The following is a 21,816-nucleotide window of genomic DNA, read 5'->3' on the forward strand; positions in this document are numbered from 1 at the left end:
CAGTTCAATTCCAGTACTGTTGCAACTAATCTGTTCAATGTATTTGTCAAAATGGACATATAAATAACATCTTTGGGCAGTGGGTGTACAGTGAAATATAAGCCGAGACATTCTAAGGCATTGAGCAATGTTTATGTGTATTACGCAATTGCTATTTCCCAAGAAATGAATCATTAACTAAAATTGGGGTGCATCATATGGATACTTCCTGCCTTCTGTTTACACGCTGAGTTCTTCCCAGACCAATACCGTGACATACAATAGCATCTGGGTATCGTTGCTGTAATTATCATTGGCACAGGCATAGCCTGCGCACAATAAGGGTCACAGAGGTCCTTATCCCTTTTGCTGAGGCATTCTCCTCTTCGCACCACCCATCCCCCACCAATCCCCACCCCACAAAGGAATGGTGCAGCATTTAGCATTCAGAACAGGAATGTCAAGGCCTGCTGTGCCTCACATGGGTCCTGCACATTTTCAATCATTGAAGAATTTCTAACCAATGGGCCATTCACATTTCCTCAATACAAGCATAACTTTGTTCTTTTTAATATCAGCTCCTCCTACCACATGTTAAAACAATAGGATTATACTCTGTTTCTCACAGATATTGAGACTGAGAATCACGATATGACAAGCGTAATTGTGAACACTTCTGAAAGTGAGTCTTTCCTTCAAAACACCAGTTGTGTTTATCCCACCGTGGGAACGCAGTCAGAGGGAGGCCTTTATCGAGGTGCCGCCGTCTTGATGCCTCACGGATCGTCGCGCAGTAGCCCGGGTCGGGGCCTTGAGGGTCGGACGGAAGAGCCGGGCCTCGCGGGTCGGAGTCTGGGTCGGCGGAGTTGCCGACGGAGCCCATGGCTGGGGCCCCGGTCGGCACCACGGAGGCGTTGGCAGCGGTGAAGCGGCGGCAGCGGTGAAGCCCCACGATGATGGGGCCTCGGGGGGTGGCGAAGCCTCGCGGTGGTGGCGATGCATTTGCCTGCATTTGGCCCGTGGCGTTCTAAACCCTTCCTATCCATATATTTGATTTTTTTTTCATTATACACAATTGCACAATGCGAGACCTGCTAGTATAATTGACAAATATCAATGTATTGCCTGTTGACTAATCTATAAGTTTAAACTGGAAACTGCTGCCAAATGTTTTTGATTTGGATAGTTATGAGGTGGTTGACATTACAGTGTTCGCTTACTAGTTGAGCAACACCTTGACTTTAAAATTCCTATTTCAAATCTATCCATGGCCTCAACACTCCCTATTTATGTTATCCCCTCCAACCCTGTAACGTTCAAGTATCTGAACTCCTCCAATTTGACCTCTTTGGATGGACATCTGATTGAATCGCTCCTCCCAGAAACATTGCACTTTGCCCCCCTTCTCTCCCCTTCTTTGAGACTGGTGGTGAATTCCAATATCCGACTGTGTTTCAAGTTCATTTACTGCTGCATCTGTGAAATCCCTATGAACATTTTACCTTGTTAAAGATGTGTGAAGCAAAGTTGTAGTTAAACTGAACTGATCTAAAATTTACATTTTGGGAACTAATGTGCCAAAGATCATGATCATCTTCTCTCATTTAAATCTTACAGATATCAGTTGCTAAGGCCAGCCATTATATATTTAATTATTGCAGTTTCAATAATTTAATCAGGATTTTTTTTTTTTTTGTATTGATGGATAATAAAGCATTTAAAGTTTTCATAGTCACACAGCACAGTTGTAGGCCTTTCGGCTAATTGACCTAACTCACACTAATCCTACTCTATTCACCCCATATTCCCCTCCTCTCCCACAAACTCTACCCCTACCTGCATGCTGAGGGGTAACTTACAGTGGACGATTAACCTAAGAACACGCACAACTTTGGGATGTGGAAGGAAACTGGAGCATCCAGAGGTAATAAACCTACACGGTCGCAGGGAAACTGGACAAACTCCACACAGGAGACTACAATTGAATCCAGGTCACTGGAGCAGTAGGGCAGCAGCTCAACTAACTGTCACCACTGCTCTGGTCATAATTATTCCCTGTAATGCCAACAAAGAAAATACTATTGTTTCTATTAATATGAATCAACAAAGAGCAAGTTAGAGGGCAGCATGGTGGAGCAGCGGTAGAGTTGCTACCTTACAGAGGCAGAGACTCGGGTTCGATCCTGAGTACGGGTGTACGGGTGCTGTCTACGTTCTCCCCGTGACCTGCGTGGGTTTCCTCCAGCTGCTCCGGTTTCCTACCGCACTCCAAAGGCGTACAGGTTTGTAGGTCAATCGGCTTGGTAAAATTGCAAAGTATCCTTATGTGTGTAGAATAGGGTTAATGAGCGGGGATCGCTGGTCGGCACAGACTCGGTGGGCTGAAGGGCCTGTTTCCGCACTGTATGTCTAAACTAAACTAAAGTATTAGTGCACTATTTTTATTGTTTTCTTTCCTTATAAGAAAATGGAATGATTTTCTAAGTGTATTCTGTTATTTGTTCCATAAAACTCATCAAACATGTAATTTAAACCATTAATTTAAGGTTACTGACATTTGGTGTCAGAAACTGAGACACAACAGGTTGGTGAGCTTCTTGAGGAACTCAGCAGGTCCGGCAACATTGGCATAATGGAATGGACAGTCAGCGTTTCAGGTCAAGACCCTTCATCTGGCCTCCATAAGAGGCATTTCCTTGCTGCCTGACCCACTGACAAGCACCAGCAGCTATTTCTTTGCTGCAAGTTCCAGCATCTGCAGTCTCTTGTGCCTACATATAAAGATTGACTGCTTTCTAATGTTCCTTCTGTTTTCCGTTGAGCAACAAGCCTAAACATTCTGATATCACAATTCATAATCATTACCTCCACATGTTGTGTCTGAGTCTCCTGCCATTTCTAAACAGTTTAACACAGACTGTTAAAAGATCAAAGCATGCACCCTCAGACCCATTTCATTATAACATCCAAACTGTAGCCGTCAACAGAGAAAACATACCTCTAACTTAATTCTCTCAGATGTTTATCGGTTGCCATAAACAGCAGATGTTTGGCCAAGGGCCAAATGCAGCATTTATCCTCTAGTTTCGGTAACTGACTCAACAATTTTCACTTGAGCTCTGTGCTCTCTGGGTGGTAAATTAAGAGACAACCCTTCTTTGTACCTAAACACTGCATCTGAAGCCCTTAAAGAAATACTAAAGATCATTTATAAACATGTTTTTTTGACTGAATCTTCCTTTCAAGTGCCTGGGTGTATGGGATGCCTAGCACAGCACATTAAAAAAAGATTGAAATTGGCAGCGCATATCCTTGGAGGAGGCCACCTGATGCTTCATCCTTGTAAACTGATGGATTTTCTTCAAGATGTGAGATTTCTTCCCCACCCATTCCCACCCCACCATCTGCCTGATTTTTCCTGTATGTAAAGTACTCCAGCAAGCCAATGTACCCCAGGGCAATAATACAATGTTCTGCGCATTATTTTTCAGCAATATTTCCTTCAAGCAAATAATTATATGGTTCCAATATTTACTCTGCTTTGTCCTTGCACGTCAGTGTGCAGAGCTTAGTGTAGTCCGCCACACACAGTGCCGACGGTCTCATTACCCTTTTTTGTTCTGCTTGCATGCACCTCCTTCAGAAATGTAGGATGTAAAAACAGAATTTATCTTTATGCTGAAACCTTGAGAGAAACCCTGGATATTCTGGTGAAGTTAAAACATTTTAAATCATAACTGGAAATACTTTACCATGAGATAGAAACATTGAAAAATAGTTGCAGGAGTAGGCCATTCGGCCCTTCGAACCATAACTGATCATCTAAAATCAGGACCCCGTTCCTACTTTTACCCCATATCCCTTGATTCCTTAAGCTATATCTGAGCTATATCTAACTTTTTCTTCAAATCTAGCTAGTCTAGATGTAAATGAAAGGGGAAGTTTGATGGGGCGGATTGCTCAGCCACATGAGAAACGACAGGCAAAGGAATTAAAGCTTGCACAAATAGATAAACAATAAGATCAAAAAATGAGTTTTCAAATCAGTGGGCAGGATTGTCCTGACTGCAGCGGTTCAGTAGGAAGCAGCCAGCTCCATCCTCCTCCCTGCTTAGTTTTTCTCTGACTTCATTGGCCCACTGTGCTACTCCGCTCTCAGTTTGTCTTCTCATGCCAACAAAGAACACACAATGTATAGGAAGGAACTGCAGATGCTAGTTTAACTCAGCGGGACGGGCAGCATCTCTGGAGAAAAGGAATAGGTGATGTTTTGGGTATGAAGAAGGGTCTCGACCCGAAGCGTCACCCATTCCTTCTCTCCAGAGATGCTGCCTGTCCCGCTGAGTTACTCCATTATTTTGTGTCTATCTGCAAAGAAAAAACTTTTTTTTCTGTCCTTATGAATCAACAAATTTTAAACGAGATTTTCAGGGCAAGTTTTTTTGCACAGAGGGTGGTGGGTGCCGGTGGAGGTCGTCGAGGCAGGTATGATAGTGGTGTTTAAGATACATGTGGATAGGCACAGATATGCAGGGAATGGAAGGATTTGGATTATTTAATGCCATATAAAATTTAGTCTTGGCATCATGTTCGGTGCAGATATTGTGGCCAACGAGCCTGTTCCTGTGCAGTACTGTTCCATGTTTTATATGTGTGTTAGCACATGGAGGTCAGATGCCAACTCAACTGAGTTCTTCTTTACAGCAGGGTTCGGTATTGAGACCAGTGACAGGACACTGACTTATCAGCTGAGTCTCGAACAGTGAAACTGAGTGCATTTAAGAGGTTTACTTACTGTCATCATGTGTTCAATTTATCTTAAAGATATTAAGGGATTTCTAGTTATTTTTTAATGTATGCCTTTTTGAAGTATTTTGGAATATCATCAAAGGGCTTTCAAAATAATTCAAAGCCCATTGGCACCGACGAGCCTTTGATACCGGAGTATTCTAGAGGATCAGCTTTGTCCACAGGTCAGTCAGGCACGCTCTGTGGGGGACGAGCTTGACCAGTTGACCAATATGTTCTGGACCAAAGGAACACATGTGTTTTTGGCAAAAAGTCCTGGAGGAACTCAGTGACAGGCAGCATCTGTGGGGGAATGGACAGGTTGATGTTTCAGTCTGAAGAGGGTTCCTGACCTGAAATATCATCTATCCAGAGATGCTGCCTGACCTGTAGTACTTTGTGTCGATTTTCACAAACCAGCAACTGCAGTTCCTTGTTTCTACATCGGAAACTTATATTTTCCATTATCATTAGATTCATTTCTCCACATTGATTTGCGCCACTTTATATTATATCGGAAGGCTGGTATTAGGCTGACAGTGGTGTCACTGACGGAGGATGAATTTTAACATGAGATGAATGTACTTCTAAAGTAAAGACAAGGATTAATGCTTTTGAAAATCTTTACCCTATATAGGTTACGAGGTTTCTTGGGGAGTGTTTAACAGAAATGATAGTCGCTTGAGCCGCAAGTTGTCGAGCACAACGCTGGAATACAAGATAACGGGGCTGACCTCCCTTACCATCTACACCATTGAGGTAGCAGCCATGACAGCAGCTGGAAGTGGGGCAATGACGATATCCACCATCTCATCTGGTGTGCCCCCAGGTGAGAGATCTCCTTGGTATAGTGATGGTTATAGCTCCGTACCGTAACTCGTTCCATAGGTTAAGATTTGTTAACACATAAGAACAAGTGCTCTGCTGTTCCCTCCTCCTCCCATTCCGAATCTGACCTTTCTGTCCTGGGCCTTCTCCATGGCCAGAGTGAGCACCACCGGAAATTGGAGGAGCAGCACCTCATATTCCGCTTGGGCAGTCTGCACCCTAGCGGCATAAACATTGACCTCCAATTTCCGGTAGCCCTTGCTGTCTCCTCCCGTTCAGCTCTCCCTCAGCACTCGGGCTCCTCCTCTTCCTTTCTCCTTTCTTCTACCCCACCCACCCTACATCAGTCTGAAGAAGGGTTTTGGCCCGAAACGTTGCCTATTTCCTTCGCTCCATAGATGCTGCTGCAACCGCTGAGTTTCTCCAGCACTTTTGTCTACCTGCTCTGCTGTTAAATGTTTCAAATGGAAGATGGAGTTACAGTGCAAAGCTGACAGGTTTCCTACTTAAGAGACAGAACATTGAATGTTTTCTGTAAAAGCATTAATGGAGGAGGTGAACATTTTAAGTTCATGTAATTGGAGCAGAATTAGGCTATTTGGCCCATCGAGTCTACTGCACCATTCAATCATGGATGATCTATCTTCCCCATTAGACTTTAGAGATACAGCGTGGAAACAGGCCCTTCGACCCACCAAGTTTGCGCCGACTAGCAAGCACCCCGTATACCAACCTACAAACACTAGGGACAGTTTTACAACCTACCAAAGCCAATCAACCTACAAACCTGCACGTCTTTGGGGGTTGTGGGAGGAAAATCCATACCGTCAAAAGGAGAATGCACAAACTCTTCACAGACAGCACCCATAGTCAGGATCAAACTCAGGTCTCTAGCGCTGCAAGGCAGCAACTCCACTATGCCACGGTGCTGCCTTCTCAACCTCATTCTCCTGCCTTCTCCCCATAACCCTTAGCACTCTTTACTAATCAAGACCCTGCTGCTGAAAAATTCAGCAGCATCTGAGACCCCTTGAGAGGCCCAAGTGCAGCGAATGGGCCTTGCACTGTCAAAGATAAGTCTTGGTCTCTGATGCAAAGGCTTTGGAGGGGCAAACTAGGGGTTGGGGAAGAGAAATTATTATTGCATGGGAGAAATATAGAGGTTACGAGGTTTCTTGGGGAAATTTGAGAGAAGATCTGAATGTGCCTGAGCAGAAATTCAGGACCAGAGGGCCAGTTAAGGCTGTCATAATGGGAATTTTGGGGAGCTTGCAGTCAGTTGCCAGGGTAAAGTGAAGGCGGCAGCGTAGGAGCAGTTTTGTCAGCACATTGTTGGGTCAGCAAAGTTCAAGTGAGGCAGCAGAGAGGTTAGCTTTGGGAGATGGGAAAACCAGGCAGCTGATCAGACAGGGGCGTGTGTGTGTGGGGCGGGGGGGTGCATTTTGCCTATAGATCAGTGCGGGTATAGTGGGGGCAATGTTGAGTAAAGGTGACAATGGGGAAGTGGTGCTGTTTTGATGGGCCCAGGGAAGAAATGCCAGAACGTTCACTGAGCTGAAAGAGAACTTATGCTGGTGCACTTCTTGTTAAGAAGAAGCTCAAATAAGCATGCCTCAAATGGACCACCTTCAATGCAATATCCAAACTTAGGTTGTACTCCATTGATGCCACTCCATATGCTGAGACTTGTTCTTGTGTTGGCATGAGAGTCTCGGGTAAAACCCAGAAAGAAAATCCGAGTATGTCCACAATTTACTTTGCAATTGATGTTTTAAAATTAGAATTGAATTGCTTAATGCACAAAACATGGTGCGAGCAGCAACAATTTCTATGTTTTGTTGCTTTCATTAATGCAATAATCTGTTAGTCTTTTCATCAATGTTCAATATGAAAGGAGAAGAAAAGGAATGATCCTGTATATTAAATTTAACTCTTTTTCAGAGCTCCCGGGTGCACCATCTAATCTTGTGATCTCAAATATCAGTCCTCGATCGGTCACGCTGCAGTTTCAGCCAGGATTTGATGGGAAAACGTCCATCTCAAAATGGATAGTGGAAGGACAGGTATTTGGCATCTTTTAAATTGTACTATGCAAAACATACAAATCTTCTGTAGCTTTTCAGCCATTGTACCAAATCCATCACTTCTCTGTCAAGAAAATTAATGGAAACTGAGCAGAACAGTGTACTATCTGGCCATTGATAAGATTTCACTTTTTATTGTGTTTGCAGTAATTGTAAGCTGCCCAAATGTACAAACTGAGTTTTCTAAACTGTCTGGTGGATCTACATGATTATAATAAAGAACTGTTTTGCTTTGACCTATTGTAAAACTGATGTGTAAGCCACATTAAGTAAACGTCTCTCTTTTTTTGGGGGGACTTTGGTTTTAGGAAGCCATCTTTCTTAGATTTAAGCTAAAAGCAAAATGCTGGAAGAACTCGGCAGGGCAGGCAGCATCTGTAGACAGAAATGGACGGATTGCATTTCTGGTCGAGTCCCATCTTCAGACGAGAAGGGAAAAGAAGGGTCCTAACTCAAAACACCGCCTGTCCTATTCCTCCACAAATGTTGCCTGACCTGCAGAGGTCTTCCAGCATTTTTTTTCCTGCTCAAGATTCTAGAATTTGCAATCCCTTAAGAGTTATTCAATCATATAACACAGAAACAAGCCCTTCAGACCAACTCATCCATGTCGACCAAGATGCCCCATCTAAGCTAGTCCCATTTACCTGGGTTTCACCTATATCCCTCCAAACCTTTCCTATCCATTCATCTATCTATCTATTATTATATAAAACTCTGTGGCTGCCGCCTGCCGTCCGGCTGCCTTTCTGCCTTTTGATTTGTTCCATCGTGTGATGTCACAATGCCCAATACTCGCAGATGTCCAATCGGAATGGCCGATGCTCGCAGATGTCCAATCGGAATGGATCCATTTACATGTACGGCTGCCGGCTGCATTTCTTCCTTTGATTCCTTGCCACGCCGAATCCAGACGCACAATCGCCGAGATCTTTTCCATTTCGGTAGAGATTTCACTTTTCTTTCTAAGTATCCACTCCTCATTACATTTCGTCGTGTTTAAGTACACGTTTTTAATCAAATCCTTCTCCCCGTCCCCACCCCGCAATATTTCAAAAATAAACTGGCTTCTCACCCATAGAAGCAGCCATTTCGGTAGACATTTCACTTTTCATTCTAACTATCCACTCCTCATTAGATTTCGTTATGTTTATGTCCACATTTTTCATTAAATCCTTCTCCCCCCCCCCCCCCCCCACTCACTCATTTTGTCGCCTCCTGCTGGCCAGCGACCATAACAGCTGCTGGCGCCCGCATCTCGCCTCAAAGACACCATTTAAAACCAGCCGCACTGCTCATTCCTGAGCCACTTGAGTTGGAGGACCACGTCTCCCGTGGGGGCTACGGGTAGGGAACAGCTGCGTTGGGGGAGCAGACCCAATGGGTCTGCCCTTGGTCTAGTATACTATTAAAAGTCTCGTCTTGTTTCTATATGTGTGTTTGCCTGTGATTGTGATTGTATCTACGCCAAAACGATACACGGTAGCGCTAAAGTTTTTGTTACTCAACATTACTCAGCTTTTTCCCGTCGTCGCCTTGTCAAGTTTCCTCCAGATTTCTTGTTATATTTCACAAGTTATTGATATTTACAGGTTCAAAAAAGCCAACTTTAAAAAGATTTTTACTGTTAAATCCTTGCTGCCCCAGCTTGCAACAAACGTCCATACAAAGTTGCAATCCAAGAACACTCTGTGCTTCCACCAAGTTTTTACCTGAATGGAATCTCACAGTCCTCCACCTGACATTTTGAATAATGTTGCCATCATAGAACACTTAGTCGTGGTCCTGGCAGCACAGGAGGGGGAGGGGCCTGGGGAATTGGATTTGGAAGTGTTGGGGGAGGCAGCGGAAGTGCAATTGGATTTTGTTTTAAAGTCCAGTGCTGGGGGAGGCAGGGGAATGTGGAATCTTACATTGGGGAACGGGTTACGTTTGGGGACCACGCCTCCCATGGGGGCTATGGGTGCGTGGAGGAATATTGCGTTGGGGGAACAGGTTTCCCTTCTGACCCAATGGGTTCCACTTGGTCTAGTGTACATATAAAAAAACATAAATATCATCATTATACCTGACTCATCCATTTCCACTTTCGCTTCCGGGTCTCCCTTTCTTGGATTTAAGATGTATTTGCCATTCCCCGTCCTGCTTTGGATAAAATGGGAATAAAATGTTAAATTTTGAATCTCAATGCATTTCCTTTAATAACTGGTTGCTTTGTGCTTTACATTTTCGTTTCAAGCAATATTTAGCATAAGAATGAAGATGAATTCACAGGCATCAACAAGTAGTGTTTCAAAAATATATATAGCCTAATTGTTTTAGGTAAACAGCACGAAAGCTTCATCACTGATTCCCAGCTGTATATTTATTTATTATATTTTTAAGATTTTTGTCATATCTCTATGTATACACAAATAACCAGGTTTGCCCATAGACAAGCACAGCACAGGAACAGGCCCTTCTGCCCACAATGTCCGTGTCAAACATGATGCCAAGCTGAACTAATCTCCACCGCCTGCACATGATCCATATCCCTGCATCTCCATGTGCCCATCTAAAAATCTCTTAAAAGCCATTGTTCTATCTTCCTTCAGCACCGGCCTTGGCAGCACGTTCCACACAACCACCACCTTGTTTTTTAAACAACTTGCTCCGCACATCTCCTTTAATCTTAGCCCCTCTCATGATGCTGCATGCTACATATTTCAATCAATCAACCTTTATTGTCATCTTGCAAGCAACAGTTGTACAGTGCAAAATGAAAAGACGTTTCCCAGGGAATAGCGGAGCATTGCACATGAAATTTAAAACATTACACACATAATAACACTAAAAACAATCCAGTCCCTGATGGAACAGTATAAATAGTTAAAAGCAGGTAAAACACAACGTTAAAATACAATAAACCAATCATAAAAATTTCCACTGAACCCATGGAGAGAAAATCTGCTTAATAAAAACTGCTTTAAAGGAAGGATGTTTTTCATAATTATCAACCTTTTAGGAATAGCCTTGCATTAGGCAATCCTTTACTTAAAAAAAGAGATAAGCTTCAAGCTGTGATTCATGGTTATGATTAGCATTTGAACACGATGCCAGTGTCCAGCTTCAGTGGGAACCAGACGCTACCACATGCTGCTGAGCTGAATTTCTCAGCTGCATTGCAGTTTGGAAAGACTCCTGGCGTTTGTATTTCCTCCCAGGTCAGGAGTCATTTGGTTTAATTGCAATTTTTCATTTGATGAATTTACTCTCACTTGCAAAGTTTTTTCTCCATATAAATAACTTCAGCCGGATCAACGGAAGCAACTTTACATGTATATAGTACTCCTCACATAAAGTTTCATAAGAAAGAAAGAGTTAGTATTAGATGTTGCCAGAAATTACAGATGTTGCAATCTTGAGCAAAAACACAAAAGTCTGGAAGAACTCAACAGATCAGGCAGCATCTGTGGAGGGAATGGACGATGTATCGGGTCAGGACCCTTCTTCGGATTGATAACACGTGGCCTGTCTATTTCCTTCACAGATGCTGCTGAGTTCCTCCAGCATTTGTTTTTTGCTCAAAAACTATCATTTATGTAGTAGCTATCATATCCTACAAATGTCACAAAGCAGTTCATTTGGTTTACATTTGAAGTGTTGTTCTTACACATGTATATTTTGCAGCTTAATTACACACAGCTAGCAAAAATTAAAATGCCTAGCCAATTTTCCAACACCACCCTGCCTGCCCGAAGCTTGGATTAGTAGAATGGAGCAGGTTGACACGGAGGAGAAAGTAAAGTCACGTCGATCTGTCGACACAACTGTGGTCTTTAGAAGTCTTTTGACAAACGAGAAAAGCTATAACGAGGTCAAGTAGTTTTGGAAAGGATTTCTAAAGATCACGGAAATAGGCCCTTCAGCCCATGTTCCACAAGCTGACCAAGTTGGCATAGTTAGCTTATCCATTTGCCTGCGTTTGGCCCACAGCCTTCGAAACACTTCCTATCCATATATCTGTCCAGGAGTCTTTTAAAATAATAATTAATTTTGAATTCTATCGTGATTACTATGTTATCTTCTCTATCTGTTTATGACCTTTCTAGACATTGATTAGAGTAGCTTAAAAAGCTTATAATTCTTTAAATATATTTCATATGCAGAAACACATTTGTATTAAAATGTTAACATTGAATATAGATGGATTCACATTGCCTATTTTTGTATTGTTGGTCAATAAATTGTACAATGTATCCTTCCTAATAGAATGGATTGTATCTCTAAGCATCCACAGTTAAATATTTCTGTCCTCAGATTGAAATGACAGGAGAGGATGAAGAGTGGGTTTTACTCTATGAAGTGGCGAATGAACCAAATGTCCAAGTATTGGACGTCCCAAATCTGATTCCTTACACATACTACAGGTGAGACAGAGAGCAATACCGCTATCTCGATTTTCACAATATGAATCGCAGTCATGCCATTTTAATTGATTTTTATGTAAAGTCTGTGAAGAATGATTCAAAGAACAGGGGATATAAAAACGCTGTTATTTTATCTTTGGCATTTAGTTTTTGATGTGTTCCAGACTCGAAAGGATGAAGCTACCTCAGGCATTAAGACTTCCACATGAGGCCAGCCCCAAACTAATGACCAGCATATGTGCGATTTAAGATTACATTGACTGTTCCACCCGGTCCGTAGACTCACCCCAGTGTAATCGAGAATGCTCTTTGGAAACTAAGGTTAAGAATAGCTTGTGAGAGAATGCTGAGAGAACTTTTCTCTGTCTCGCTGCCTAGTGCTTAAACTGATGCTAGCAATTTCTTCATTTTAAAGTCACAAAACTTCAACAGAGTAGAACATGTTCTCTCAATATTTCCAAAGGATTAGCATAGAATCAGACTTAAAACTTTTATGTCACAACCCAAAACATCGTCTCCTCAGATGCTGACTTTCTTTGATAATCCCAAGGCAACTACTAACTTTGTACAGTAATAAAGATGCAGCTTTACCCATTAACTTTCAGTAGATTCTCTAGTTTAGTTTAGTTTATTGTCATGTGTACTGAGGTGCAGCAAAAAGCTTTTTTTTGCTGCGTGCTAACCAGTCAGTGGAAAGACTGTACGTACATGATTACAATTGAGCCGTCCACAGGATGAACGGAATTGCGTTTAGTGCAAGGTAAAGTACAGTAACGTCTGTTTAAAGATAGTCCAAGGGTTATCAATGAGGTACATTGCAAGTCAGGACCGCTCTCTAGTTGGTGATAGGATGGTTCAGTTGCCTGATAACAGCTGGGAAGAAACTGTGTACACGTTTGTTGGAGGTACTGGAGTATGTGTATTGGAGGTATGCGTTTCCAAACCTCTGTACCTCTTGCCTGATGGGAGGTTTTCCTCTGTCGTGGCACTGAGATAGCTTTTCAATGAAGCGTTCTTTTTCCCACTCAGAGCTGAGTATCACTAGGGGATGTTGTCGAGTCCTTAAAAAAATGTCATAAAAAATAATGTATGATTTGTTGAACAAACACAATCACAATAATACTTTATTAGCCAAGAATGTTTTGCAACATACGAGGAATTTAATTTGCCAAGTCAGTCATACAAATAAAAAGCAACGGAACACACCAAATACATTTTAATGTAAGCATCCACCACAGTGACTCCTCCACATTCCTCATTGTGGTGGAAGGCGCAAAAAAGTTAAAATCTCTTCCCCTTTATGCTCTCCCGTGGTTGAGGGCCTTGAGGCCTCCGTTGACGGGACGATCTTGACTCCCATAGCAGGCGGTCGGGTCCTTCACGCCAGGGCATGGTTGGAGCGATCCCAGGCAAGGTATCGGCACCGATGTTAAGTCCACGCCCCGCGGTGTGACACAAACTCAGTCCGAGGAGGGCTGCAGCTCCACGTTGTTAGGCCGCAGAGCAACCGGAGATGCGACCCGGAAAACAATCGCATCTCCGGCAAGGTAAGAAACTGAAAAAAAGTTTCCCCCTCCCCCTCCCCCTCCCCCACATAAAACAAACCAGTGAACATTTACACAGACTAAAAAAAATTTAAAAGACGAAAAAACAGACAGATTGTTGGCGGGGTTGCTATTCGTGCCAGATCAAAGCTAAGGCAGAACGTGTACACTTGCAAGATTAATCTGGTAGATTTATTATAAACAATCCCACTACCAGTCGCACCTCCATACCTTAAGTGCTCACCCTTCCTTACCATTTTTGAAACCACCCCCACCCCCCTCCTTCCCCAGTTCCCTTCTATCCTTCTGTTTCTACATTCCACTTCCCATCTTCCTTCCTCATCAGATTCCATTATCTGCCCTCTTTTGGCTTCTCAAGCCTCGTTGACTATCCCCACCCTTTCCTTTCCCCCCTCCCACCCCATTCATCTGCCAAATAAACCCTCCTCCCGGGGATCCACCTATCACTTGCTAGCTTTTGCCCCACCCCTTCCCCTTCCCTCTCTCTGCCTGCTATCTCCCCTCTACTCTCCCCTCTACTCCATCAATCTGAAGGGTCTAGACAAAAACATTGTCAATCCATTTAAAATAAACTTCCTCCAGCACTGTTTTTCTGCTCTAGGTTCAGTATCCGCAGTCTCTGATGTAAGCCCTTGTTATGTGGGTGGTCTTGCAATCTCCCTGTTTGTGCTGTACATTGATGTGATGTTTTATTGTGACAGAAGAATTCAATGATACTGGCTAAACACTCTTTATAATTGTGGCAACATCTTGTGGCAGAGTGTACCACGCAATCCCTAGCAATACACTGTGGTGCATTCTCTGCACAGTACACTGTGCTATCATTCCACGAGGCACACTGAGCTCTGCAGACTGGAGATAAATTTCCAGGCAAATGACTTTTACTAGTGCACAGAATGCAATCAATTGTAGCAAATTGAAATTACTTGCTGCTAAATATGTTAGACTTCTAATTAAATAATGTTGCATCATTGAAGCTGGAGTAGGCTTTAATTATGAGAAGGGAAAAACAAACTTGCTGTCTTCATCCCATCCATCACCGCTGTGGTGTGGTGGTGGTCTTGGAAGTCTTAAAGCCATATTATTGGATATTTTTGATAGTGGTTGAAAAAAAAATTTACGTAGCGAAAATCTTAAAACAAAAAGTAAAATCCAAGCAACAATTTGGTTTATTATTCTTGCAAGTATAGAGGTATAGTGAAGAGCTAGTTTTTAATATGGAACATAGAACAGTTACAGCACAGGAACAAGCCCTTCGGCCTACAATGTCTGTGCTGAACATGATGCCATGTTATACTAATCTCCCCCGCCTGAGCGTGATTATTATTCCTCCACTCCTGGCATATCCACATGCCTGCTGAAATCCTCTAAAATACCACTATCCTATCTGCCTCCGCCACCAACCTAGCAGTGCATTCCATGTATCCAGCGCTATCTCATAGTCATAGACTGATACTGTTTGGAAACAGGACCTTCGGCCCAACTTGCCCACGCCGGCCAACATGTCCCAGCTACACTAATCCCACCTGTCTGCACTTGGTCCATATCCCTCCAAACTTGTCCTATCCATGTACCTGTCTAACTGTTTCTTAAACATTGGGATAACCCCAGCCTCGCCTACCTCCTCTGGCAGCTTGTTCCATACACGCACCACCCATCTGTGTAAAAAAAACTTGCCCCACACATCTCCTTTAAACGTTGCCTCTCTCATTTTAGTCTTTGACATATCCGCCCTGGGAGAAAATTATAACCATCTTATTTATGCCTTTATATACTTCTATATGGCTTCACTATATGGCTTTCCAGGGAAAACTATCCAAATTTGTCCATTTTTTTCTTTTAACTTAAACTCTCTAATCCAGGCACAATCTGTTAAATTTCCTACACTCTCTCCAAAGCCTGCACACGATACTTCAAATGCAGCAGAAACAAAGTCCTATCAAACTCCAAAAAAATGACTTTATCCCTGTGGGTAATGGACCTGTCAGACCTGTTCATTTCAAACAAAAATCAAGTAAAGTTTCATACAAGACATATAAATACATAATTCCTGCAGCATTTTTCAGATGTTGCCATGTTAAATCTAATATGTTTGATACAGCCATGATTGATCAGGAATATCTGAGAGTAAGCTAGTTTGACAGATTGAACACATGACTGGAAGAGCCATTATCATGTGAACAGTAAACATAACAGAATAAAATAGATCCAGTTATTAAACCCATGTTAAAAATTCCATTTAATGAACATCACAGACAAAAAAAACCCCAAGTCAAGCCAACACTTTGCCCTAAGATAAGCCCTGGATTGGCTTTACATTTGTACCTGCATAAACATCATAGGTAAGTATATCTGTGGTGTGGTGAACTCTTATGCACTGCTCCATGGCAAACATAGATCATTTTACTGCCAAGTAATGTGAGAACTTACTCGAGTTAAAAAGAAAATTGAATGTACTATTCACCTGACTGATTTATCTCATCACAACCTAGGCTTCATTTTGGAGAAATCTTCAAAATATTCTTTGTGTCAAAAAAGATCACTATTTGAATAATATCAAGTGCATTTTTTAAAACCTTGAACGAAACAATGGATTTATGAATCGGCAAACTTTATTTTCCTTTCATTGAGTAATAGTCAGAAACGCCAACTAGCCGCTGAGTTCCTCTTGGCAGTTTGTTTTTTACTCCAGATTCCAGTAGTAATTTGTATCTCCTGATCTTCCTGGCCATTTTAACACACATTTGCACTATTTCTCTTCCCAACACACCAGGCCACCAACTATCACACCCATGCCTTTTGGATCCCTGACCGCCTTGCATCATTTTGTGATTCAAAAATAGACAAGTCACTTTTTATTTTGCAATGTTTAACAGGAACATAAAGATAGCTTTACGGGTAAATTCACAAGATACTGTGATATACAGAGCACTAACACTTTCCTGTTGTGTGCTGACATCATGGTGGCTTGTTTCTAAATCTGAATGTCTCTAGGATAAGACAAAGTAGAACAAGAGTGTCATCTAGTGAGAAACAAAAACAGACGATACTGCAACATCTTTGACAGGTACTTAGGAAGGAAAATATTGGCAAGGGTTAAGTTGGATCCCTTGAAATCAGAGACTGGAGAAATTATATTGGGGAATTGGGAATTGAAAAATAAATTAAATAAATATATTGTTTCTGTCTTCATGGAGGAAGATACAAGATGTCAGGTAAGTAGTGAGATTTGGAAACACAAGGAACTATAGACGCTGGAATCTTGAGCAAAGTACTGAAGCAACTCAGTGGGCAAACAGCATCTGTGGAGTGAATGGACAGGCAACGTTTTGGGTTGGGACCCTTCACCAAATGGTGTGAATTGCCAGATCTAAAGTGAATGAGGAATTAAAAGAAATAAGCAATAATTTTGGAGAAATTAATGGGACTGACACAATAAAGAGCATGCTCTGGTGAAAGGTTTTGAAAGAGCTGGCTGTGGAAAGAGTGAATGCCTCAGTTGTCATCTTGTAAAATTCCATGGTTTCTGAAATTGTTCCTAAAGATTGAACGATTACAAATGTAATCACACTTTGTAAGAAATGCAAGAAAAAGGAAATGGGATCAGTTAGTCTGTCCACAACATTAGAAAAGAACCCAGAATCTCTTACTAGGGCGGTATTAGCAGGACATGTATACAGTGATAGGATTGGGTGGAATCGGCATGGACCAAGAATGAAAATAAAGCAACCTGCAAAATAATACACTGGCATTTTCATGTTGATGGGCAGCAGTGTAGCTTTTGCTGTTCACAATCAACGGCACTGATTTGGATGAGAGGACAAAGTTCAGTACATCCATGTTTAGCAATGATAAAGAGCTGGTTGGTAATGTTCATTGTAAGGAGAATGCAAAGAGTCTTTCGAAGAGCAGAGATGGGTTAATGAATGGGCAACAAAGTGGCAGATGGAATGTATTGAGATTGAGGATTTTGAGGGACAGGATCTACCAGCATTTCTATATTAAAGGATTGATTCGGCACAGCTTTGTGTGTGGGGAAACATCTCACCAATTTGACTGAGTTTTTTTGAAGAGGTCACCGCAAGGATTGACGAGGGCAAGGGAGTGCATGGTGTATATACGGACTTACACAAGGCCTTTGACAAGGTCCAACATGGTAGACCAGACTCGGAGGTTAGATCATGTGGGATCCACGGTGAGTTTGCCAACTGGATTCAAAATGACCTTGTTGCAGGATGTCAGAAGATAGTAGTGCAGTGTTGTTGTTCCAATTGGAGGGCGTTATTCTGGTGCTCGGCTGGGTCCATTAGATTTAGATGACAATGTCGTTAGCGTGGTTAGTAAATTTGCAGATTACACCAACATTTGTGGTGTAGTAGACAGTGGGGAAGGCTATCTAAGTTCACAAAAGGATCTGGATCAACAAGGGAAGTGGTCCAAGGAATGGCAAATAGGATAAGTGACTTTGGGAAGACAAACCAGGCAGGACTTATACAGCAAAGATAGACACAAAATGTTGGGGTATCTCAGCAGGACAGGCAGCATCTCACTGAGTTACTCCAACATTTTGTGTCTATCTTCGGTGTATAACCAGCATCTGCATTTCCTTCCTCCACAGGACTTATACAGTATGCGGTAGGAGTGTGTTACAGAATAGGGATACAAGTACAAGCATGGATCAGCCACGTCATATTGAATGGCAGGACTGATTTGAAAGGCCGAGTGGCCGACTCCTGCTCCTAATTACACGTATTCTAGTGTGGGGAAAATGGTGCAGAGCTGAAACATCTGCCGTGATCATATTGAATAATGAAGTAGGCATGAGGGGCCAGTGGTTTTCTCTTTATGTTTGGTTCTTATGATGCGGAATAGTAGCCAAAACCCCACTATTAGTAGAATGAGGTCAGTGACGGAGAGCTTGTTTTCCAAAAGTGGTTTGTGGTCAGTTATAGAAAATGTTTGCTGACACTTTAATTACCTCATCAATGGGAACCGACCAGACAAGGTTTGGGAAAAAGCTGCTGACATTTGTGAAATTGTATCACATCATCAACCTTTGCCTGTGGGAGGAGATGGAAAAGGAATGAAAAAAGAGAGTTACTTAATGCTCAGTGTTTTTCATTTATTTGTTGCAGCTGCTTTAGTGTTTGGCATCAACTCTGCAGCTCCCTGCAACGCTGCAGCTGAGACTTCAGAATTCATTGTGTGTCTGCACATGCATTGTTAATGTGCCTACAGATCTGTAAAGCACAGTACCAGTAACCACGCACAAACATATCATGTCAGTGGTGGCCTTGAGTAAAAGATATGCTGCTTATTTGAATTTTTGCTCTCATTTCAAATGTTGAATGAGCTATCAAATTTAATAAGCTTGTGTAATATGCCTGACCACCTGGCTAATGGGAAATATGGCATTTCTACTCATGCTAGAATTATAAAGATTATATTTGATTTAACTGAACAATGAATTTAATTCTTCTGTTAAATGTACATCGTTATTTTGTCATTAGGTTTCGAATAAAGCAGATTAACATTGTGGGCTCCAGTCCTGTAAGTTGGCCTTCCCGTGTGATACAGACTCTGCAAGCTCCACCTGATGTAGCACCAGCTAGCATCACAGTGCGAACAGCAAGTGAGACAAGCGTATGGGTCCGTTGGGTGGTAAGTGAAAATATAGTGTTAATTGGTGAAGAAAAAAATATTAATAGATATGAGAATTATGCTATCTATAAGTGACAATAGTCACAGAATAAGTCACAACGGATGGAAAACACAGACACAGAGTGCCGGAATAACTCAGCAGGTCAGGTCAGGCAGCATCTTTGGAGAACATGGATGGGTGACATTTTTCAATTTCTTCAGAGACGAAAAATCATCTGGTCGTGTTCTTTGGAGATGCTGCCTAACCTGCTGAGTTACTTCAGCACTTTGTGTCTTTTTTTGTTAACCTGCATCAGCAGTTCCTGGTGTATTCACAACTGATGAAAGTTCCCTTTTAAGAGGCACTTTGTTCGGGCAGGTGTGATGTCCCAGAAAATGGCGTTAAAAATACAGCAAATACAGATTTAATTTACAGTAACAACGTAGATTTAAAAAATGTTCATAGTAGATCAATGCCGCTTGCAAATTTGATCTAGGAGGCATTTAATCAGAGTGTGTTGCACAGAAATTATAAGATGAGTTGAGCTAACTGTTAAAGTAAGAATAATAATGGAAGATAAAAATTTAATGCAGATAATTGTATAACTCATGTATGAACATGTTTGAATAGTGGAAGATGAAGTTGAAAGAAAGCGATGTCTTTCTGAACATATTTACCCAAATGCATTTAGTACAAGGATGCAGATTACAACCCAGCAGTATGAATATTGATTTTCTATCTTCAAGTAACCCTTGCAACCCTCTCTCTCCGTCCCTCCCCCACACAAGTTGTTGTACCAGCTTCAAAGTGGTCTTGTTGAGTCTCATTGTCTGTAACTCGTTTTTACCTAGACCACAGCGAACAGTGGCCTGTCTCCTTTACCACCGTTACTTTCATTCATTTGTTCTATATCTCTCTATATCACCATCTATATCTCTCGTTTCCCCTTCCCCTGACTCGGCCTGAAGAAGAGTCTCGACCCGAAACATCACCTATTCCATTCCTCCAGAGATGCTGTCTGGCCTGCCGAGTTACTCCAGCTTTTTGTGTCTATCTTTGGTACAAGGATGATACAGCTGAAATCAGAAGATTATTCCGTTTAGTCTGCATCCCGGGGGGCATGAACATCGACTTCTCCCAATTCTGTTAGTCCTTGCTGTCTCCTCCCCTTCCTCAGCTCCCCTGCTGTCTCCTCCCACCCTCCAGCCTTCCGGCTACTCCTCCTTTTCCTTTCTTGTCCCCACCCACCCCCACCCCTGATCAGTCTGAAGAAGGGTTTCGGCCCGAAACGTTGCCTATTTCCTTCGCTCCATAGATGCTGCTGCACCCGCTGAGTTTCTCCAGCTTTTCTGTGTAACCTTCGATTCTCCAGCATCTGCAGTTCCCTCTTTAACCCGATGGGATTTCTTTGTAAGTTCGAAGACTGTAAGAATTTAGTGCTATTATGATTGACCTTTTGGATATTTCTGGATAGGCAAAAGAGAATAAAAAAATATGATCACATATAATTATCGTGTGAGTGACAACAGCCTTTTCTGTCACCAGTCACTCAGTCATCCCCATCAACAACATATTACAATCTATCAGAACTTCCTTTATGGTTTGCAGTAAGGCTGTCATCTGTAATTTGCAGTTGCTCAGAATGTTTTCAATGCAGGTTTTCTTTTACTGATTTTGCAGCAAGCTGTTCTAAATGAAAGTTTTCAGAGTCGTATGGATTTGCTCTCTCAAACCTTACTAATCAAATTTCTAAATGTTTCCTAGAGTTCGATATGGAAACATTTTGTTATCTAAAATAGATTAATACATTCTGTTCTGCTTTGGATGCAAATCAATTTTCCGCACTTCTAAATCAAAATTTCTGAGATCATTTAACAGATTTTGGAACAATCGAAGTTGCAATATTTTTATCCATATGTTTTTGTTAAAGCTAAAAGGTGTTGCATAGGGCCACAGAATGGCTAGGATTTTGAAGGGTTTTGCTGGCAGTGCTGCTTTAAAGGGATAGGAGCATCCAACCCAATGTCATAGAATCATAGAGTCTTACAGCATGGATACAGGTCAACATTGGCCAACATGTCCCATCTACACTAGTCCCGCCTGTTTGTTTTTAATCCCATATCCCTCTAAATCTATACTATCCATGCACGTGGCCCATATCCCTCTAAACCAGTGGTTGTTAACCTTTTTGGCACACGTACGCGCATACGCAAACAAAATACTGTATGTGGTATGTATGTACCTTTGTTAGGTTCCTAAAAACGGGCTCAACAAATGGATGTGTTATTTATGACTCCTTCATGTCCCCCGGTAAAGCCCCAAATGAGCCACCATGGTGGTCCCGACTCCCAGGTTAAGAACTACTCTAAACCTATCCTATTCCTTCGCTCCATAGATGCTGTCTCACCCGCTGAGTTATCTCCAGCTTTTTTATCTACCTACGATTTTTCCAGCATCTGCAGTTTTTTCTTAAACAAAACCATCCATTCACATGTTTCTTTTAAGAAAAGAAATGTTTCTCT

The 21,816-nt window shown here is 42.0% G+C and overlaps 1 protein-coding gene across 1 annotated transcript in view; it reads left to right on the forward strand.

Annotated features, from left to right (window-relative positions):
* The window catches only part of sdk1a (sidekick cell adhesion molecule 1a), a 513,213-nt gene that overhangs the window by 407,710 nt on the left and 83,687 nt on the right, over positions 1 to 21,816 (forward strand). The window contains 4 exon segments of the mRNA XM_055651028.1: positions 5,405 to 5,596; positions 7,537 to 7,658; positions 11,979 to 12,088; positions 19,164 to 19,314. Coding sequence (XP_055507003.1) covers positions 5,405 to 5,596; positions 7,537 to 7,658; positions 11,979 to 12,088; positions 19,164 to 19,314 — 575 coding nt within the window.

The sequence above is a fragment of the Leucoraja erinacea genome, chromosome 20 (assembly GCF_028641065.1).
Source record: "Leucoraja erinacea ecotype New England chromosome 20, Leri_hhj_1, whole genome shotgun sequence".
NCBI lineage: Eukaryota > Metazoa > Chordata > Chondrichthyes > Rajiformes > Rajidae > Leucoraja > Leucoraja erinaceus.